This window comes from Mytilus californianus, unplaced genomic scaffold (assembly GCF_021869535.1).
Source record: "Mytilus californianus isolate M0D057914Y unplaced genomic scaffold, xbMytCali1.0.p SCAF_4, whole genome shotgun sequence".
Taxonomy (NCBI): domain Eukaryota; kingdom Metazoa; phylum Mollusca; class Bivalvia; order Mytilida; family Mytilidae; genus Mytilus; species Mytilus californianus.
The window spans coordinates 84,383,006-84,403,906 of record NW_026262690.1 but is presented as its reverse complement, the minus strand read 5'-3'; the positions used below and the strand labels follow the sequence as shown (position 1 = coordinate 84,403,906).

General features: G+C 32.8%; 1 protein-coding gene across 1 annotated transcript in view; it reads right to left on the bottom strand.

Moving 5' to 3' along the window:
- Positions 1–20,474, bottom strand: part of LOC127738749 (ribosomal protein S6 kinase alpha-5-like) — a 33,395-nt gene extending 12,921 nt beyond the window's left edge. Inside the window, exons 1-14 of the mRNA XM_052250094.1 lie at positions 20,329–20,474; positions 16,562–16,630; positions 12,565–12,783; positions 10,612–10,727; positions 10,208–10,318; positions 9,498–9,581; positions 9,036–9,139; positions 8,757–8,901; positions 8,169–8,330; positions 3,781–3,903; positions 3,159–3,235; positions 2,389–2,533; positions 1,608–1,778; positions 369–572 (exon numbers count right to left, since the gene is read on the bottom strand). Coding sequence (XP_052106054.1) covers positions 369–572; positions 1,608–1,778; positions 2,389–2,533; positions 3,159–3,235; positions 3,781–3,903; positions 8,169–8,330; positions 8,757–8,901; positions 9,036–9,139; positions 9,498–9,581; positions 10,208–10,318; positions 10,612–10,727; positions 12,565–12,783; positions 16,562–16,630; positions 20,329–20,398 — 1,800 coding nt within the window. The 5' untranslated portion in view covers positions 20,399–20,474. The remainder of the gene's footprint in view (positions 1–368; positions 573–1,607; positions 1,779–2,388; positions 2,534–3,158; positions 3,236–3,780; positions 3,904–8,168; positions 8,331–8,756; positions 8,902–9,035; positions 9,140–9,497; positions 9,582–10,207; positions 10,319–10,611; positions 10,728–12,564; positions 12,784–16,561; positions 16,631–20,328) is intronic.
- Positions 20,475–20,901: the final 427 nt, after the last annotated feature.

Sequence of the window (20,901 nt, the reverse complement as noted above, 5' to 3'; positions counted from 1 at the left end):
GCTCTAATTTGACTTTCCTGAGAAATACAACAGAAACTACATTGAACAGACAAACATAGGTAAACAAGTATCATTCAAATCAGGGGTATAAAAAAAACTAAATTCTAGACAACATAATTCACATGAATAATCAGAAGGTTACTAACAAGAATGAAACCAAGACTACATAAATCACATGATTGATAATTAGGCTACTCATAAGAATGCATAAAAAGAAACTTTTTTTCTCAAGTTTCAAGGGTGAAAAAGGGGGTGCATACTATGCAGGAGTGTGTTTTATACACACCAAAAGAAGGTAATCAAAAGGTTACTCACAAGAATGAAACCAAGACTCCAAAAGTCACATGACTGATCATAAGGCTACTCACAAGAATAACACCCAGACTCCACAAGTCACACGATTGAGTATAACCATCTTTTGTTGTCCATGTTTTCAAAACTTCTGGTGCTGCATATGGCAGAGTGAAACACGGGGTCTCCAATTTCTGCATCTCAGGTTTATAAAATCGTGCAAAACCAAAATCTACTATCTTTATTTCTGCATTATCTGTGTCATCTTGAAATATTAAATTCTACAAGCAAAAACAACAATTCATTTTTTGAAGTACGTTTTGAAATGATAAGATTATTCATAAAGATGAGAATAATAAAAGTTGCTTACTAAACTTTGAAATTTTAAGACTTATTTGTTGATATGGAAATTAATCAATAAACTGTAACTTATAACATTAGCATTTCTGTAGCAGACGTACATTTTTCCAAGGACAAAATTGAACTAAAGCCTGAATCACTCATCTGGAAAAAATTATGCCACATTTATATTTACAGAAAAATCTTATTTACAAAATCTTCCAAGACCAAGGATTTTTGGGAATGTGGCAATACCATGCCCAACTTTTCCTGTTTGTCCTAAAATCTCCCAGACAAGTAAATATGTTCGAACTACTTGTCTCTGACAAGTTATTTCTGTAATAGCACAACCAGTAGGGAAAAGTAAAATAGCTTGGCTAGTAGATTTTTGTATAGTATTAGTCCTTGGACAAGTGAGAAATTTTGATATTTCCACACCTCTTCATATAATCAAAGCGTATATCTTTAGATAATACAATTGGCCACCTTGAACTTGCTTAAATGTGCAAATCTCTGGCACATCATTGTACATCTTACAGTAATATCAAAATAAAGATATACAACCAAATCCCTGTCCTTTGATAAGGGTAATTTTCCAGTTAACTTGTAGATTGTTGTCTCAGATATACTGCTGATTCATTTATTATACTGGTCAAAATTTTCATTGGTTGAGGAAAAATTGATTTTATGGTTTCCACAAATTCTGCGTACAAGCCTCAAGTAATTTGTATTTCATTGAACACTTCAATTAATGGTTCACAAATACAATTGAATAGGTCCTGATAAATCATAAAAATGTTGTAAAATACTGCTTAGTCTGAGGAAAAAATAAATGGGCACCAAATAAATTTTTGAAGTATATCTCAACATGACATAGCATCAAATGTATCACAATTAATTTTTTGGCAGACTGTGAGATCCTCATGAGTAGTAAAGGACGTTCAACACCTCCATAGTAATAATACAACTAATCTTACCTCTGGTTTAAGGTCTCTATGTACAACTCCTTTTGAATGCATAAAACTAACAGCTTGCACAAGTTTAAACATAATTTCACTGGCCTCAGGCTCTGTAAAATTCTTTTTCTTTCTTAATCTGTTTAATAATTCTCCTCCTTTTAACAACTCCATTACAATATATGTGTGTAACTGAAAAAAAAGTTTAACAGGTTCAAAGTCAGTCAGAATGATATTAACCGCTTGTCCAAAATATGAAGAAAATTATAATTTATCCCATTTTTTATTTCATTTTTTCTGGGCCTTTCGGATCTAATTGTATGGCAGTTAGGGGTTGAAAGGCACCTTATATTAAAACTATAGAGGTAGTGGGGTTTGAAACATCTTTTCACACAATTCTGTATAAAATTTCTAATTAAAATTGTATGGCTGAGGGTCTTTTGGGAAAAACAAATTTTACAACAACCCCCAACCCCTAATATAATTACTTTTGGAATAGCCACTACTTGTAATTTTTGTAAATCATAGGAAATTTGGATGAGGCCAGACCTCCAAATCCTTCACTTTCATCCTTGAACTGTTTTCATATGGTTTTGTCATGTATAGAAAACATAAAACAATAAATGTTTTCCCCAAATTGCACAGGTTGTAAGCTTAATTTTTCTTCTTTTAATTGCTCTTACTTGACCGAGTACCAGAATGTCCTCCATAAAGTAGGTAACCTGTAAAAATTATATACTCCAGAGTCAAAAGTCAGTTATATCAAAAGAATACAATTCAAAGTCTTTTAATATAACATTACCTCATCACTGAACACATCCATTATAGTGACTATATTTGGGTGACCTTGACAGTGTTTAAGGATTGTGACCTCTCTAGTACAATCAATACGTTTTGTTACTATTTTTACTGCATACTGTGTGTTGGTGTCCTTTTGAAGGCATTTCCTGCAAGTATAGATACAAAGTTTTCACAAACTATTACTGTTTTAGTTTACAAACATCTTTTACTATGGAACAAATTTCTATGATACCTTCTGCAATGTAGCCAGTGCTGTAGTCATGATTCAAATTTGGATGATATGGAAGGCATTTGCATCCCCAAAAATTTTGTATGAAATAAAGACCACTCTTAAACGTACAGGCATTCATTTGAAACTTCTGAAGCTCTGTGAGTTCTTCGAGCTCACATCAAATGTTTATGGCCAAAAAAATTGAAGGCTCTTAAGAAAGTTCTAAGTGTTCCTTGAAAAACATTTTATATGCAGTGTAAGCACCCCACTGATGGTCATCTCTAATTCCAAAATGACTTATAATTTACAATTGTTAAGCCTGAAGGAATTATAATTCCTAAATTGTTTTAATTCAGTCTGCCATGTCATTATTGAAACTAAAACCACATTTTGATAGTTCAAAGACAAATGATTTGCCCCTCCACACTTTTGTTCATTGTACTTATCCTCACTGTATTTTTTTAAGGAATTTGGAAATGACAAAATGTTTGATGTTTGTATTCAGATTTCTAATTTTTGTCAATTGTAATCATTACTACAAAAACATAAAAGTATTTTACCTGCAAACTGAAAAGCTCCCATCTCCTAGCGGTTTACCAGACAAATCAATTTCATATTTCTGGAAAAATGGTGAACTCTACAAAACATCAATATCTTATTGTATTGGCCAAGGAATATGAATTAATGTTTTAGTCTTATAAGAGATACTGCTTTTCTTTAGTTAGATAAATTTGGAGTACTGTGCTTAACGTCATTATAAACATGCAGTGAAAATGGTTTGTATATCTCTCGATTAATTTTTTAAAACTTAGGAAATATGGCATGCACTGAGACTTTTATATTTCTTGATAAATTTTTATTTATAGATAAATTCTTATGAAAAATAAATGTATTGTTTCCTGAGAAAATAAAAACTCTTTGGTCTTCTTGTCAACTCCAGTTTATAGAAATGCTCCAGGTTCCCTCTATGTAATATCTACTACAAAATACTGTAAATTTTGTGGATGCATAGCATCAAAATTTAGACTTGTCTTTTAAGTTCTAATTGTGATGACAATTAAACAATTTTTGTTTCATATTTTATAAACCTTTAAATATTTCTTCAAAATTCATAGAAATTTTTTGTGTAGAAATAAATCCATTAATTACTTACTTACAATGGTAAAACCACTAATAACTTACTTTAAAATGGTTGGCATATACTATATGTCCTTCACTGGGCTGATTTTCCTTCCCTTTGCACAGTAAATCTGAACTGATTGTGTTATCACTGAATATTATAGATGGTGCTACATACGAATAACCCTGAAAATAAACAAGAGTGCATATGCTGAAATGTCTCGCTTGCTATCCTGACCATTGATTTTATGTTGATAGTCCTAAATATAAAGTTTGACTACAAGTGTCACATTAACATTTTTGATCCAAGAAAATGAGGTCATAAACCAAGCCGGAAATACATGTACACCTTTAATACAATCATTCCATACACCAAATATAGACGACCTATTGCTCATAGTATAAAAGAAACAGACCTAACCATGGAAATTTTATATTGACCAATGAACCATAAAAATGAGGTCAAGTTCAGATGAACCCTGTCAGACAGACATGTACACCTTAAAATCATTCCATGCATCAAATATGGTTGACCTATTGCTTATAGTATCTAAAAAACAAAGTTAACCAGGAAAACTGAACATTGACCAATGAACCATGAAAATGAGGTCAAGATCAGATGATACCTGCCAGACAATATACACCTTACAATCATTCCATACACCAAATATAGTTGACCTATTGCTTAAAGTGTAAGAAAAACAGACCAAAACACAATAAAATGCTCCGCAGGGCGCAGCTTGATACGACCGCAGAGGTCGAACCCTGAACAGTTGGGGCAAGTTTGGACACAACATTCAAGCTTGATACAGCTCTGAATTTGGATTGTGATTAAATATTTGACACAGCATAGGTTTCTGACACAGAATGAATGTGGTCTAAGAACTTAAAAATTTTAAATTGGACATTCAACTATTATGGTCCAATATCCAAAATCTAAATACATGGTTAGATTCAGCATATCAAAGAACCCCAAGAATTCAATTTTTGATGAAATCAAACAAAGTTTAATTTTGGACCCTTTTGACCTCAATGTGGACAAAGTTGATAATGGGGCCCAAAAATCAAAAATCTAAATACATGGTTAGATTCAGCATATCAAAGAACCCCATATATTCAATTTTTGTTGAAATCAAACAAAGTTTAATTTTGGACCCCGATTTGGACCAACTTGAAAACTGGGCCCATAATCAAAAATCTAAATACATGTTTAGATTCAGCATATCAAAGAATCCTAAGAATTCATTTTTGTTAAAATCAAACTAAGTTTAATTTTGGACCCTTTGGACCTTAATGTAGACCAATTTGAAAACAGAACCAAAAATTAAGAATCTAAATACACGGTTAGATTCGGCATATCAAAGAACCCCAATAATTCAATTTTTGATGAAATCAAACAAAAGTTTAATTTTGGACCCTTTGGACCTCAATGTGGACCAATTTAAAAACGGGGCCCAAAATCCAAAAACTTAATACACGGTTAGAATCAGCATATTAAAGAACCCCAAGAATTCAAGAATAAAACCCCATTGAAATTGGTCAAGAAATAAGCAATTTATACGAAGTATCTTCTTTTGTACAATACTGTGCAATTGCATATTTCTTGCTATTGCGCAATACTGTACAATTGACAATTTCTTGCTATTGCGCAATATTGTGCTATTGGATATTTCTTGCTATTGCACAATACTGTGCAATTGAAGATTTCTTGCTATTGTGCAATACTGTGCAATTGAAGATTTCTTGCTATTGTGCAATACTGTGCAATTGAAAATTTCTTGCTATTGCACAATACTTATTTTATAATAATTTACACATCCTGTTTGGTGTGTATCTCCTACCATATCGTTATTATTTGCTTTTAAATATAAAACAGAAATAACCAACTTAAAATGGAAAATTTAAAAAAGAAAAAAAAAAGGAAAAAAAAAAAAATCCCCCCCCCCCCCCCAATTTTTTGAACCCCCTTATGATTCATCACCCCCAAACTCAATCCCAGCCTTCCCTTTGTGGTATGGTACCTTGCAGTACAATTTCAGAGAGATCCATACACTTGAACACAAGTTATTGTCTGGAAACTAGAAAAATGCTTATTTTTGGCCCCTTATTCCTAAACGTTTTGGGCAATTACCCCCAAAATCAATCCCAGCATTCCCTGTGTGATATGGAACCTTGTGGTACAATTTCAGAGAGATCCTTACACTTGAACACAAGTTATTGTCTGGAAACTAGAAAAATGCTTATTTTTGGCCCCTTTTTGGCCCCTTATTCCTAAACGTTTTGGGCAATTACCCCCAAACTCAATTCCAGCTTTCCCTTTGTGATATGGAACCTTGTAGTACAATTTCAGAAAGATCCATACACTTACACACAAGTTATTGTCATGAAACTAAAAAAATGCTTGTTTTTTGCCCCTTTTTTGGCCCCTAATTCCTAATATTTTGAGGCAATTACCCCCAAAATTAATCCCAGCATTCCCTGTGTGATATGGAACCTTGTGGTACAATGTCAGAGAGATCCATACACTAACACACAAGTTATGTCTGGAAGTTACAAAAATGCTTATTTTTGGCCCCTTTTTAGCCCCTTATTCCTTAAATGTTGGTACCATAACCCCCAAAATTAATCCCAACCTTCCTTTTGTGGTATTGAACCTTATGGTAAAATTTCATAGAGATCCATTCACTTAAACTAAAGTTAGAGTGCGAAAACCAATGTGTTTTCGGACGACGCCGGACGACGCCAACGTCATACCAATATACGACCGCAAAAATTTTTTGCGGTCGTATAAAAACTTATCATTGAGAAATGAATTGTGAAAATGAGGTCAAGGTCAAATAAAACTGCCAGACTGACATGTATATTGTAAAATATTTCCAAACACCAAATATAGTTGACCCATTGCATGATTGCAAACAGTATTAGAAAATAAAATGGGGAATATGTCCATTGGACACAGATGATGCCCCCGCTTGCATCTAACGTTGTAAAGGGACATAACTCAAGAACGGTAAAAGTAACGCTACACAAATCCTTACTTGATCTGAGTTTTGTCGTAATAAGCATTGAGTATAAGTTTCATAACATTTGGTTGAGACAAATTTAAATTAGAAAATGGAAGGGGCATAACTCTAGAAAAGTAATAGTGACACCACCCAAATTCAAACTTGATCTGTATTTTGTGGTAATAAGCATTGTGTACAAGTTTCATAACATTTGGGTAAGGCAAACTAAAGTAAGAGAAAGGAAACCAATTTCGGGACGTACGTATGGACGGACGTACAGATGGACAAGGGTAAAACTTAATGCCCCCTCCACTATGGCGGGGCCATAAAAAACAGACCAAAACACAAAAACTTAAGTTTTACCACTGAACCATGAAAATTAGGTCAAGGTCAGATGACACCTGCCAGTTGGACATGTATGCCTTACAATCATTACATACGCCAAATATAGAAGACCTATTGGTTATAGTATCTGAGATGTGGACTTGACCACGAAAACTTAACCTTGTTCACTGATCCATGAAATGAGGTCCAGGTCAATGAAAATTGTCTGACAGGCATGAGGACCTTGCAAGGTACGCACATACCGAATATAGTTATCTTTTTACTCATAAGAGAGAAATTAACATTACAAAAAATCTTAACTTTTTTTTCAAGTAGTCACTGAACCATGAAAATGAGGTCAAGGACTATAGACATATGACAGACGTAAACTTCATATCCTAAGGCATCTATATATACAAAGTATGAAGCATCCAGGTCTTCTACTTTCTGAAATATTAAGCTTTTTAGAAGTTAGTTAATGCCGCAGCCGCCGATCACTATCCATATGTCAAGTTTCTGCGACAGAAGTCACAGGCTCGACAAAAATCTCTAAAATATAGTCCTTAGGCAAACAATTCTGTTTGTTTAATACATCTTGCCAAAGATTTCAAGAAACAATAGGTCAGGTTTTTCTTTTAAAACAATTGATTGATTAGTGTTTAACACCCCTTTCAGCACTATTGTGCTATTTCGTTGCAGTCAGTTTTTATTGGTAGAGGAAGCCAGAGTACCCAGAGAGAACCACTGACCTCCAGTAGGAAAAAAGACAATCCTAATCAATTAAGATTGGAGTCAAGTGTACTAGCCACATGCAGAATTCAAACTCACAACCTCAGCGTTGACATGTTAGTTATACAGCAGTTTGACTACTTAGACCACTTGGCCACCAAGACAACAATATCATGGGCTCGAGTCCAAATAAATCACATGAATACACATGTAATATTTTTACTTGGGACATTAAGCAGCCATTGATCACTGAATATAAGATTAAGTTATTTTCTATTCATTTATGTGTTATTGATACAAAGTTTATCTTAATATATAAATATCAGGTTTTTTTCTGTTTATTTTGGGAACAAATTGGACCATTGGTATATAAAATTTTTGCTATTCACCTACCTTAAATATTCTCTCTGCATTATTAGGAACAATAGCTGGTGAATCTGCAGGTATCATGTTGGTAAATTCTGTGGCAAAGTTCCTAACATCTAATTCATGCTGTATTTTTGGAACAAATGGAGCTGGTGCATTTCCACGGGCCAGTTCATTCCAATTTAGAGTCTAAAAGTACAGTCACTCATACTTATGAAACTGTTTAGAGATTAAAAAACACTTTCAAAATGAAATCATTATTCTATTCATTATTGAAACTATACGATGGATATTTTACATGACTTAACTACTTTAAACATTTAAAAAATCTACCATCTGATTTCTATTTTCTATGTTATCATTGCTAGATATATATGTGCTCTGAATGAGGAATGTTTAGTGAGTATCATTCACAATCTGAAAATAAAAATCTCACTGGCTTTGGAACTTCAAAAGATCTAAAAAGAGTTTACAAAATTCTAGCATTTTAAGTCAAAACTTTATTTGCCTTAATATATTTCATTGTCTAAAAACCCCAATTTTTAATACTGTCAGTAGAATATTTCCTTTGGCACTTTGAATATAATAATAGATTACAAGACACATTATACAAACCTTAAAAAACTTGTGTTTCTTAACTTCTGCAGCTCCTCTAGATCCAAGTCTGTCATGTGGATCTTTAGTTAGAAGTTTAAGTATAAAGTCTTTGGCTTCGGGAGAAAATGACTTTGGTATTGGAGGACTTGCTTTTAAAATTCTCCTAAAAAGGAAAATGAAATCATTAGGTTATTTATTTAACACATCATTAATGGGTGACAAGAAGTCACTTTTCACATATGAACAAGCATAGTAATGGTAGTGAAAGCTACTTAGTAACAGAAAAATATAAATCACCTTGATACTTCTGACTGTGTATTTCTTTCTCCTTCTACTGTGAAAGGTGAAGCACCAGTTAAAAGTTCATAGGTCAAGACTCCTAGAGACCACCAATCTACAGCCTGCAAACAAAATGTGTATATTACTGTACAACTAAAGTTTAAGATTCTTGATTCTGAGAGACTATGATTTAGTAATTCTCAAGGTAGTTCAAGCAATACCAGGTGAGTAAGAATGCCTTTTTATTGTACATCTTTTTGTCTTCAGGTTGATCTAAAGAAACATCCATCATTTTTTAAATTGCTTCATGAACCTAAATATAAATGCTTCTTGAAAAGCTAACATACTTTTTTCCTGATTTCTTTTACCTAAAAATTAACATGTTGTATTTTTCATTATATATATCTAAACAACCACAAAATACTATTATTTAAAATTCTGAAATCTTAAGGATTTCACACACGTAGATTGAAAACTTACAAAATCATGCCCTCCACTGCTGCCTTCAACAACCTCAGGAGCCATGTATTCTATAGTGCCACAAAAGGAAAATGCTCTGTGGTACTGAAAAAAAAACCAACAACTTATGAAGACTTAATTTATGCAGATCTTAAGATTAAACAAAATTTTTGGTTTGGTTTTAATGGATTGTTTTGTTTTTGATGCAAATAATTTTGTTTATTATAGTATTACTATAGTACCACAAAAGGAAATGCTCTGTGGTACTCAAAAAATAATAATGAAGACTTAATTCATGCAGATAACTGCCCTTGAATTTTATGATATACACAATTTTTTTGCTTTGGTTATTATAGATTCTTTTGTTTTTTATATCTCTGTTTATCAATGGTCATGTTTGACCTTATTCTGCTTTTGCCCTCTGACTTATATGCAAATAAATTGTGATAACTTATAGTCTTTCAGATAATCAATAGTCATGTAACCAGAAATTGCAAGTGTTGCATTTCCCAGAAAAAAATATAATAAATAAACCATACTTTCTATTGTCACAATATTGCATAATTTCAAGGAAAGATTAATATCAAAATGAAACAATCTATAACAACAAAGGGGGAACGTTGCTGCTAAATATAATAATCAATACACCATACAATATACAAATCAGTTATGAAGCAGATGACTTCCCATTAGTGGTCTGCTGAAATTTTATCATGTTTAAGGTGGTATACCTTATCTGTTGGTAAAAATTCTTTACTGAGACCAAAATCTGTGAGTACAATATGACCAGAGGAATCTAGTAAAATGTTCTCAAGCTTTATATCTCTGTAGATAATTCCAAGCTGAAATACACAAACATAAATTATACACAAAGTCAGAATGCAATTTACATAATAATCTATTTATAAATCTACTGAACCTTAATTATTTTGTAAACTAAGGCAAGTAAAGAGGATTTTTGTTGTGTAGATTTTGTGTTAGTCTAAAAACTTTATATCTACATGTTTTGAAAGTAAACTTAAAATTAAGCTTATCAACTATGCAAGTTATTAGTTTTTGGTTAGCAATTGACTTTTAGAAGGGTAATCTTGAATATAATCAATGAATGTTAAGCAATCAACGTATATCCACTTACCTTGTGTAATGTTTCCAATGCCAAAGTAATTTCTCCTATGTAAACCCTTACATCTTTCTCCTCAAACTGTTCATTTGAATTTAAATGTGTAAACAATTCACCACCACTAACATAATCTGAAATAGAGTAAATAAGTGATTGTTTCCACAACTGATCAAATCAATCACAGTCACCTTTTCAATTATAAAGTAACTTCATTACACTACAACTGAACATTTTCATTATGCTCCAGGTAATTAATGTGCTCCAGGTAATTATTATGCTCCAGGTAATTATTATCAACCATATCAATGTTCAATTTATCTTCACCAGTTAACAGGGCAATAAGGAACATCACAATCCTATTGTGTTCACCTGTTTTGTAGCTCATCTGGGAGATTATTCTGAGATGAAATGTCTGATATGGCAGATTTGCTAAAATGATTCTATACACCTTATCGCTATTTGCCTGGTGTTACTAGCCACCTTAGACAATACCGTAAAATCTTGACGTCATAAGAGAAAATGTCTGAAGAAACAATGCAAAAGTTACTGTTGTATGATGTCAACAATTCAAGTGTCGCAACCTCTCGAGTCAAGTGTTACAAATTCCAAAATAGCAATAAGTCTATTTGCACCTATTTAATCTTCAGGTCCAACTCCTTCAAATCATAGCAGTTGTCACTCACTCAGTGTATCCTCTTTAATTTTGTGGCATGTAGTATAAGGATATCATGACACAAATGGACATTATATCCTCAAATTTGACAGAGTCTACTTTTTTCTACAATTCCAAATTTTATAGTAATATGTGGTCCTTTTTTCCAGTCCCATCCTCTGAATGGCTGAGTGATAAAAAATTCAAATTGCATAATTATTCTCAACATATCCTGTTGATAAAGAGAGGCGAAAGATACCAAAGGGACATTCAAACTAGTAGAAAATAAACTGACAATGCCATGGCTAAAAAAATAAAAAGACAAACAGACAAACAACAGTACACAAAACACAACATAGAAAACTAAAGACTGAGCAACCTGAACCCCACCAAAAACTGGGTTGATCTCAGGTGCTCCGAAAGGGTAAGCAGATCCTGCTTCACATGTGGCACCTGTCGCGTTGCTCATGTTAGTACAAATCCAATTATAAGTCTAATTCGGTAGGTCACATTCGGGAAAAGGGGACGGATTGTAGTTACGCCAATTGGAACATATCCACTGTTATCTGTGAAACGGATATTCCATAACGGTCAACCCACTCGTGGTGAAACTTTTACATACTCTACACAACAATAGTGATTGATTGATTGTTGGTTGCTTAACATCCAGTGGCAAATATTTCATGCATATTCAGGACGAGAACAAATTAACAATAAATTCCATAGGTAGGTTCTGTAATAGGGGAGTCCGGGATTAAGGTCCGAGAAATTTAGACTGCCACGGGAAATGAGGGTATATTGGATAAGGACAGAAATTTAGCCTTGCAACAGGTCACCTACGGACTCCTCAAAGAGTTGTTGCAAGGGTTCTTAACGTGCAAAGAGCGTGGCATTCTCTTTACACGAGGCATCAGATTTAACGTCCCCATTCTGACCGGACTTGGCTGCAAATTTGTACATCCTGCACAGCCATAACGGACGCCCCACTTTGGCGAGGGTTTTACTGCCGGTCGGAGGAAGACCAATGGTGACCATATTTCTATTCCCCAGTCACCCTTGGGGGGCAAAAATAGTGAGTACATACAAGTTGATTCAGTTTAAAATCTCTTTAGGTTGTGATTTTTCACAATGATTGCAGTTGTTTGTGGATTTTTTATTCTGAAATATATCTGGGTATATTCCTTCAGTATTATATAACAGCGACTCATTTCACAAAAAATCACCTGCATTCACCCTGTTTCACTGTTATTCACTCATCACCAACCAGAGTGATTTTAAACAAAATATCCTTGTGTGTACTGTACATCTGCACTTACCTAGTATAAGGTGCAGCTTAGCTTCAGTTTGGAATGCATAATGGAGTTTGACTAGAAATGGTGATTCCCTGATAGCCTCTAACACCTGTCTTTCTGTACGAGTATGTTCTGTTGTTTTTGTTTTCTGTACTATGGCTGCCTTCTTTAAAACTTTCATTGCATACAGCTTGTTGTCGTCTTTACCGCCTATTTTTCTAACCAAAAACACCTTCCCATAAGCTAAACAAAAATTTAGAGCATAGTTTACATGCAATATTGATAGATTAGTCATGATTTTTCTCATATTTGTTGAAAATTTATTGTTTTATTGTCTAATAGAAGGTCCTAAAAGCACAAACATAAAACTTTTGCCCGATATCCATTATTTCTTTTTTTCAGTGCTGTCCAATTCCCAATTTAGAAACTATCTACAAACTTAGAAAACTAAAGGCTCTAAAGAGTCTGTTTGTCTCACCTTGATTTATTCACATTATCAAAATTGAAGACTAGGCCACACCAATTTGATTAATAGTTCTTTGGACAAAAGCTACAAAAAATATGGTGTAAGAGAGCGAAATTTTTTTGTTTTTATATATTTCTTGAAAATGAGTTTTTTTGAGGCGAGCGGTATAATTGTTTTTTTAAAATGTGTGATTTAGAAGTTGTACAATTTATGTACATGTAATAACTGTGTTATTTCATGGAAAAACAAGGAGCAACAGATGCTCTAATGCATATAATTTGATTTATTGGTGCCTGTACCATATCCGACTTTCTTGTCTGACTGTGGTTTAGTTAATTTTGGTTATTTTCTTCAAGTAAGCTTTGTCTATGTGAATTTTCATTTAAATCCCTATATATATTTAGGAAGCATAGCAGATGCAGTTTTACAAGAGGAATTATGTTAGTTAGGTAACTAAATGACACATTTTGAATAAAATTAAAATATGTGTATGTATCCAAAACAAGAGTGCACACGCTGAAATGTCTCGCCTTCTTTACTAATCATTGATATTATGTTGATAGTCCTAAATATAAAGCTTTATTACAACTGTCACATAAACTTAACATTAACCAAGTAAACTAAACATTGACCAATGAACCATGAAAATGAGGTCAAGGTCAGATGAACCATGCTAGGCAGGCATGTACAGCTAACAATTCTTCCATACAACAAATATAGTTGACCTATTGCTTATAGTTTAAGAAAAACAGACCAAAACACAAAAACTTAACACTGAGCAATGAACCTTGAAAATGAGGTCAAGGTCAAATAAAGCCTGCGTGATTGACATATAGATCATAAAATATTTCCATACACCAAATATAGTTGAACTATTGCATATAGTATTAGAAAAAAAGACCAAAACTCAAAAACTTAACTTTGACCACTGAACCATGAAAATGAGGTCAAGGTCAGATGACACCTGCCAGCTAGACATGTACACCTTACAATCATTCCATACACCAAATATAGTAGACCTATTGCATGCAGTATTAGAAAAAAAGACCAAAACTCAAAAACTTAACTTTGACCACTGAACCATGAAAATGAGGTCAAGGTCAGATGACACCTGCCAGCTAGACATGTACACCTTACAATCATTCCATACACCAAATATAGTAGACCTATTGCATGCAGTATTAGAAAAAAAGACCAAAACTCAAAAACTTAACTTTGACCACTGAACCATGAAAATGAGGTCAAGGTCAGATGACACCTGCCAGCTAGACATGTACACCTTACAATCATTCCATACACCAAATATAGTAGACCTATTGCATACAGTATAAGAAAAACAGACCAAAACACAAAAACTTAACTATAACCACTGAACCATGAAAATGAGGTCAAGGTCAGATGGCACCTGCCAGTTGGACATGTACACCTTACAGTCCTTCCATACACCAAATATACTAGACCTATTGCTTATAGTATCTGAGATATGGACTTGACCACGAAAACTTAACCTTGTTCACTGATCCATGAAATGAGGTTGAGGTCAAGTGAAAACTGTCTGACGGGCATGAGGACCTTGTAAGGTACGCACATACCAAATATAGTTATCCTATTACTTATAATAAGAGAGAATTTAACATTACAAAAAATCTTAACTTTTTTTTCAAGTAGTCACTGAACCATGAAAATGAGGTCAAGGACATTGGACATGTGACTGACGGAAACTTCGTAACATGAGGCATCCATATACAAAGTATGAAGCATCCAGACCTTCCACCTTCTAAAATATAAAGCATTTAAGAAGTTAGCTAACGCCGCCGCCGCCGCCGTAGCCGGATCACTATCCCTATGTCGAGCTTTCTGCGACAAAAGTCGCAGGCTCGACAAAAATGCACCTGAAAGATATTTGATAGTTTTCATTATATGATAATGATTGTTTATTGTTGTAGTTCAGTTTTTCTGTTGTTCCGTTGTTTTTTTGTTATAGTTGTTATAGATGTGTTTCCCTCGATTTTAGTTTGTTACCCAGATTTGTTTTTGCTTAATCGATTTATGACTATTGAATAGCGGTATACTACTGTTGCCTTTATTTATTGGCTGCTTGACATCCGGTTGGAACTATTTATGCATATTTAGGATCAAAATAATGAGTGAGGTGAATATTTCTTGCTTTGTTCTAAAACAACATCCTGACTAAGATAGTTGTATTGCTGTACATGTAGATCCAAATGTATTAAAATATTCCCTTAAAATACCTGTCACCCAACTCACATGCATTTTTCTTACTGAGCAAAATACTCTTTCCTTTTGCTCCTTAAAGCTGTAATGCATTTAAAACTCTTTAGCTTAACTAGAAGTGGTTGAACCAATTACACCCCTAATTATTATGAGCATGCCAATCACAATACGGCATCACCTTGGTCTCGTTGGAACTCTTTAAATTCCTCCCAACAAAGTGTTTTGCTTGCATGCCAAAAGACTAACAAGGGTATATGGGGTTTCATCAACATCAAATACTTCTGTGACTTTTTAAAAAGTTCATGGGAATGATCGGGGGTGACAATGGTTCTAACAAATATTGATGTTTGTGGTCATCGAACGAAAGATTTCTTATTTTTGCATCCTAGAACAGGTCTTTAAAGGTAAAACGAGAAGCATTTCGGATAACTGTGTGTTCAATAACTACTTGTCCACCGCAATGAGCTGACACAACTGCATGTTGGCATCTCAAATTTTGACTTTTTATTTACAAATCGATTTATTACACGTGTTTTTAAAACTGTGAAAACAAAATTTCAAGGAGAAACTAATTTTGGAGCAGCATGCAGACCAAAAATTTGCGGAAGCAGTCATTTTTTTTTTTTATTGAAAAGTCAATATCTCCAAAACAGCACAAAAATCCAAAGAACTATTAATCAAATTGGTGTGGCCTTAGAATGTAATTCATGACTAAGATATCTTTTTGTTAACCTTTTATTGTATTGTATTGTAAGTGATTATACATGTTATATGTAACTACAAACCCATCAACAAGTTACACTTATGACCAAATTTACTCACAAGATGATGTGAATATTGTTTTTTATTTATAACACATTTATTACGCATTTTTCCTACATGTAATTTTAATATGTGTAAACTGGGCCAATGCACTCACACACTAAATAAAAGTCAAAAAGCTTGTGTATTCACAAACCGAAAAAGTCTAAAAGACATTTGTGTAAAGTTTGTGAGTGCATTGGCCAAGTTTACACATCAATAATTTTAAGGAAAAATGTTTTCATCCTTTAAAATTCTCATCCCAAACATTTATTTTTTCCTGTAAATTTTACCTTTCAAGAAACTCCAGCATTCCATTCATGTGTATTGTGCAAGCATATATCACAGTGAAATGGATAAAGTTTCCAGCAACATGATCTATCAACATGAAAATCAAGGAAAGAAATTATAAAAGGACCAATCACAATCAAGTTTTTGCAGATAAGCAAATCATACAAAAATATACACATATATAATTCTAATATCTGCTGAATGTGTGTCTCAATATTTACTACTTACCTCCTGTTCCTAAAACTTTTAACAATTCAAAATCTGCCATTGCAACTTTTCCCTGGCCTGTCATGTTCACTGGAAATGCAAAAAAAATATTTGAACTACAATAAATGGTACTTTAAAGAAATGTGAAATTATTTTATTTTATTGCAGAACTTGTCTGTGTATAGCTGCTTCTTAATATATATGCAAATAATTTTGGATGTAACATGTCTTCTGATTGGCTGAGTGTTTTGTCTATCAGCTCATAGACATAATTTTGTCATGTGACCGTGACGTCACCAACGTTTTTTTCAAAATTTACTCCTTAAAAATGGAATTTAAAATTAAATTATAAGGAATGACTGTAATATTTTTTCTGTCTATTTGAAATAACCTAAAAATGTGGTGCACACTTTTAAATAACCCGCTACGCTGGTTATTCAGTGTGCACCACATTTTTAATGTGATTTCTTCGTAGACAGAAAAAATATTACAGTCATTCCTTTAATTTATCCAAATAGCAACCAGTCACACAAAAAAATACTACTTGTGTTTAGAGTTTACCTACCTGTCCTAATTTTTTATGCCTCAAAACATATTTTGACTATTTTTGGTAGTAAATCATGGCCATACAGCTCTCAACAATGAGCTAAACCTAAACTGCATAGTCACCTATGAAAGGCCCTAACATTATCAAACTGCAAAACAATTAAAACGAAAAAACCAACATGCCATTTTATTACCAAACTGCAAAACAATTAAAACGAAAAAACCAACATGCCATTTTGTTAAAACTTAACAAGATTTTGTCAAGGGGCACCCCCTTGTTATCATCTGGAGAGCAAAAAGACCTATAAAGTTATGATAATAAGGGGCATAAGTCTTTAAACATTAAAGCCAAAGCTTACAAAACTGACAGTATTATATAGCTCATCACATTGTGTTTAAATTCCAAAAGATTTGGTCAAGTAGTAGTTTGCTTATCATCCAGAAATAAAAAGAGTGACGAACTGACAGATAGGTGCATCAATATATATACTCCAGCCTCATTAAGGCAGAGCTATAAAACTTGGTGGAAAATATGCTCACTTTACATATATATTCAGCTTTAAAAAAAACTTGAAATTACATATTACCTGTTTGGTAGTTAATTTCTGCACAGCTATGTAACTGAATAATTTTCTGTTTTGAAACCATACTGAGAAGTGATATTTTAAATGCTACCATTTGAAAAGCAACATCTAAATGACTGATACAATGTATTTGAAAGCACTAGTTTGTTTTTGCTTCTGTTTGTGAATACAAATCATTTGAACAAAACTGTTATTGATTTTTTTTATCCTAGTAGCTGACTGGAAAATCACTCATGCATGTCATGATTTGCATTACGTGCTTCATTAAACACATTTACACTATAATTTACATCAATTATAATAACCATTTTTTTATAAATAATTAAAGGGTGTATAAAATAATGCAACAATTTAATTTCTATTTCTTTTAATTTAGTTTATAATTATTTTCTGCAATATTTAAACTTGGCCATAAGTTCACTTCGTCAGACATTACAAATAATAATATATTTAACTTGTCTGTTGAATATGTTACATCAAGTTAATAAAATGTAGTTGGATATGATTGACAAGTGCTGACCGTATTCGCTTTTACACATACACATATGTTTAAAAGACACCCGGACAGGTAAAAAAGATTGGAAGGTGTCCAAAAGTACATATGACCTGATCATTCAATCTAGGTCAGATTAAAACTGAAGTAGACATAAAAATTGTTCTTCATGGCTGCATTATTTATCTAAAACTAATAAGTAAGGTAATGTTAACGGACCAAGTGGATGTTCATAAACTCTGCAATATTTTCAATTCCAGACTGCAGTTGTTTGCTGTTTTTTTTCGTTGCATTTTTAACTAAATAAAAGGTCCACAAATGCAACCGTGCATGATATTAAGTAGTATGGTATTTTTTTTCTTTTCTGTGTGAATATAGAAGATTTTAGTTCTAAAAACTATGCAAATATATGAAGAAAAGACACCAAGACCATAACAATGTTTTTTTTGCATGCACCTAAAGACACTAATTAACTAAACTGCCTATTCACATCGTAAATATTTAAAAAAAAAAACGTTATTCCGCTTCTAATTTATTGTAATAAAAAGATTTTTTAATTCAATCAAAGACTAAGAAATGAAATTTTATTTGCAAAGTAGTCTAGGTAAACCTTTGTATGAAACATACATATATTATAAATAATAAACAGGCCATTGATATAAATGTTTTCATTGGATGATAAAATGGTGCTTTGTTTGTGGCTTTGCTCCTCCCAATCTTAAGGCTGGATGTGCCTTACCTAATAATGATTTCATGGTTGAGCTAGCAAGGAAGCTAACCAAAGATTCTACCTTTAGCTACACACTCATTGGAATTGGCTGTAAAATACAGATTATTCTTTTTTGTAATCTAGAAACAGAACATAGGATCTTGGTTAAGCCTTGAACTCATCAATTTAGAAAATGGGGAGCCAGTTTAACTTTCATGACTCCAAGACTCAGCTTAGTGAGCACCCTGTAACAGGTATTTTGGTCCCCTGATCTAGAAAAGTTTAAACATTGCTGAAGCTGAATATTTCCAAAAACAAAACTTTAGATAATGATCTGATATTTTTCTATTGGAATAGTTCGATTTCTTATTTTGATTTTGTTTTGTTTGACAACAATTACTTCATTGTGATGCCTATACTTTTCTTTAATCTATCATGATCATGGTGGATGTGCATTTTTAACAACATGAAGGATGTTGATTACCTCCCATTTCTCCCAAAATTTGCAGATCTAAGGATTAACCAGTAGATTCTTTAGAAATGGTCATTTGCATATCATCAGTTATTCTTCAAAACTTGAAATGCCTGATATCCTCTACAAAGCTAATTTGCATACACTTCTCTGTCTAAGTATGATATTCATAAAGTTGAACAGGGCAATAATATTTTTTATGAATAATCAAATGGATATATTTAAACAAATCCATTTTCAGGGTACTATGATGTAAAAAGTATATAACATAATAGGGACATGAATATTTTCAACTGGAAAACATATGTTCAAGAGTCCTTAAATCTAATTTTTAATCAGTTAGATTAAAATTCAAACTGTAACATCAAAATAATATCCTGTTTAGAAAATATCGTTATCAGTTTTATCAATCAGGTCATCACTAAAATGCATTGAGAAGCTTTTTTTAAATGTAGTAATTCTTCAAATATATTTGTTTTATCTTATATAAACTTCAATCTAGATTCTTTTCCCTTTGATAAACTGAAATTTGAGAATTATTTCATGGAAAATGTTTCTTAATTCAGGAAGAAATTTTTTGCAACAATTATTGGAAAATCTCTAGATTTAACAACCTAATAATATCGATAATACAACTTTACTATTTAATTAATAATTTTTTCATTCATTTTCAAAGAGTGAAGGTATAAGACAGGTGCTTTCACTTTAAATCTGTTTAAATTATCGGAATTTTGACAGGTTTATATAGATTTGGGAGGTCATAAACGGTGTACTTTTATTCAGTTACAAATCAGTGAAAAGCACATGTAAAGCTTTTACTACAATAAAAATAACATTTGCATTCAATTTATAGAACGGAAATTACTGCAGATCGTCCGCCCACGAATACTTTGTACATATTGATGTTCGTTTATAGATGACAACCACAACTGTGACAACACCATTATTGTTGCTCGTTTTGTGTCTAATTTCGATCTTACTAACCATCCTTCAGCTCGATTGTGACTGTCTCTGCTTCCGTAGAGGACGCTTCGACATTTTCTGTCGTTGCCATGTCTTTTGTTTTGCAGCAATTTGCGTTCGAAGATCACTTGTAGAGTTGGACAGTTTCCATTCTCATAATACTGTTCCCACAATGCAATGCGAAAACCGGAGGTTAAATAATATTGCTGCTAAAAATAGTAATCCACGTGCTTTTGTTTTGAAGTTCAATGACAGTTCAATGAATGGTCCATATTTAAGCCACTGCCACATTATAATAATATTTAACACATTTTTAGCAATGTCGTATCAATTCATCAAACCTTTTTGTTTAACAACATTAACAGTGTGACATAAGAAAACAGGAAAAAAACTAGATGAACTCCACCACATATGCATGTGTCTGTCCGTCAAGTACAACGTAGTTACTTTGTCTTATGATCTCTTATGGCATTTACTTCATTTGTTTTAAAATGCCTTTTGGATTTTTTTATATCTCTGTTCTCAGTTGAGAATGGTGTGTCCTCATTTCGTCTTAACTGCATACGGTGTTCCATTTAAAAAGGTAAGAAACAT